General features: G+C 74.0%; 1 protein-coding gene across 1 annotated transcript in view; it reads right to left on the reverse strand.

Annotated features, from left to right (window-relative positions):
- The window catches only part of LOC146585783 (uncharacterized), a gene marked incomplete at its 3' end in the record, with an annotated part of 17558 nt that extends 16353 nt beyond the window's left edge, over nucleotides 1-1205 (reverse strand). The window contains exons 1-4 of the mRNA XM_085322328.1: nucleotides 1041-1205; nucleotides 890-953; nucleotides 398-529; nucleotides 174-281 (exon numbers count right to left, since the gene is read on the reverse strand). Of these exons, the coding sequence (XP_085178454.1) occupies nucleotides 174-281; nucleotides 398-529; nucleotides 890-953; nucleotides 1041-1132 (396 nt within the window). The remainder of the gene's footprint in view (nucleotides 1-173; nucleotides 282-397; nucleotides 530-889; nucleotides 954-1040) is intronic.
- Between the last annotated feature and the right edge of the window lie 73 nt (nucleotides 1206-1278).

Here is a 1278-nt window from a genome sequence, read left to right on the forward strand (position 1 = left end):
GCCCGCGGCGGCCGGGCGTTGCGAGCTCCGGAGCCATCTCGGCACCGCCTCGCTCCTGCCCTCGACGCCACRCGTGCCGTTGAAGTCAGCAGCACCACGGATCGAGCTCCCTCCGCCCCACAAAACCTCCCCGCCCCACGCAGGCCCACGGCAAGGCCTCCCACCGCGCTCACCGCCAGCGCAGCCACGATCGCCGTCATCCGGGAGCTGTAGGTCAGCCAGAGCTGCTGGAGCCGGGTGCCGGCCACCTCCAGGAAGGTCACCACGGCCGACGAGTCCACCTGAAAGCAGCGGCGGGCTCAGGCCCGGCTCCAGGCCCCGGGGGCTCCGTGCCGAGAGGGGCTGGACAGGCAGGGGCCACCTCCCGCACCGCGCCGTCCCCCCCCGCCGCCCCTACCTGGGAGTTTTGCAGGTTCAAGCTGTCAAGCCGGGTGCAGCGCGTGGCCAGGCCGGTGAGGGACTCCGTGGTGACCCCGCTGCAGTGGGACAGCTTGAGGGACGCGAGAAGGGGGCAGGAGTCCTGCAGGGCCTGCCGGGGAGAGGAGAGCGGCGGGGAGGCAGGGAGAAGGGCGCCTGGGGACCGCGACGCCCCGGGGGAAGGAGCCCGGGACCTCGTCCCCACCGCCCGAGCCATCCCCGCCGCCCAGAGGGGACGTGGCACCGTCAGAAGACGAGCACACGCGGGTGCCGGGCCCAGGCGTGACACAGGCGCTGCCGGCATCTCCTGAGCCACGRTCTCCCTGCCGGGAGGCGCGCAGGCTCGGACGCACACGTCCCGCGGCCAGGCACACGCGGACCCCGCCCGGCGCCCACACGGCACCGACACCAAACCCCCTGCAACGCGGCCAGGTCCGCGGGTGGCCCCCGCCGCGACCCGCGGCCTTCCCACCTTGAGGACGAAGGGCACGTGGCTCTTCCAGTGGCAAAGGACGAAGTCCCGGAGAAGCGAAAACCTGCGAGGGGCGGGAAGCGGAGATGCACCGCGCCGCGGCGGGTCCTGGCGGYGAGGGGCCGCGTGGCGCCCACCCCGCGGCACCCACCTGCTCGCGGCCAGCCACTCCACCGTGCCCAGGACCCTCTTCTCCAGCAGCGGCGGGCGCTTCTTGCCTGGCTCTGCCCAGCAGAAGCCCATTGAGACCTTCTGCCAAAGCACGGGGTTGGAGGCTGCGCCGTACCACAGCCGGCACACGCGGGCGGCCCTGGGGACGCAGACGCCGTCACGCCGCAGCAGGGACGCGCCCGGCTCCAGGCCCCGTCCGAGCTCGGCACGCAGACCCA

This window comes from Rhea americana, unplaced genomic scaffold (genome assembly GCF_003343005.1).
Source record: "Rhea americana isolate MKP2758 unplaced genomic scaffold, rheAme1 scaffold_761, whole genome shotgun sequence".
NCBI classification, from domain to species: Eukaryota; Metazoa; Chordata; class Aves; order Rheiformes; family Rheidae; genus Rhea; species Rhea americana.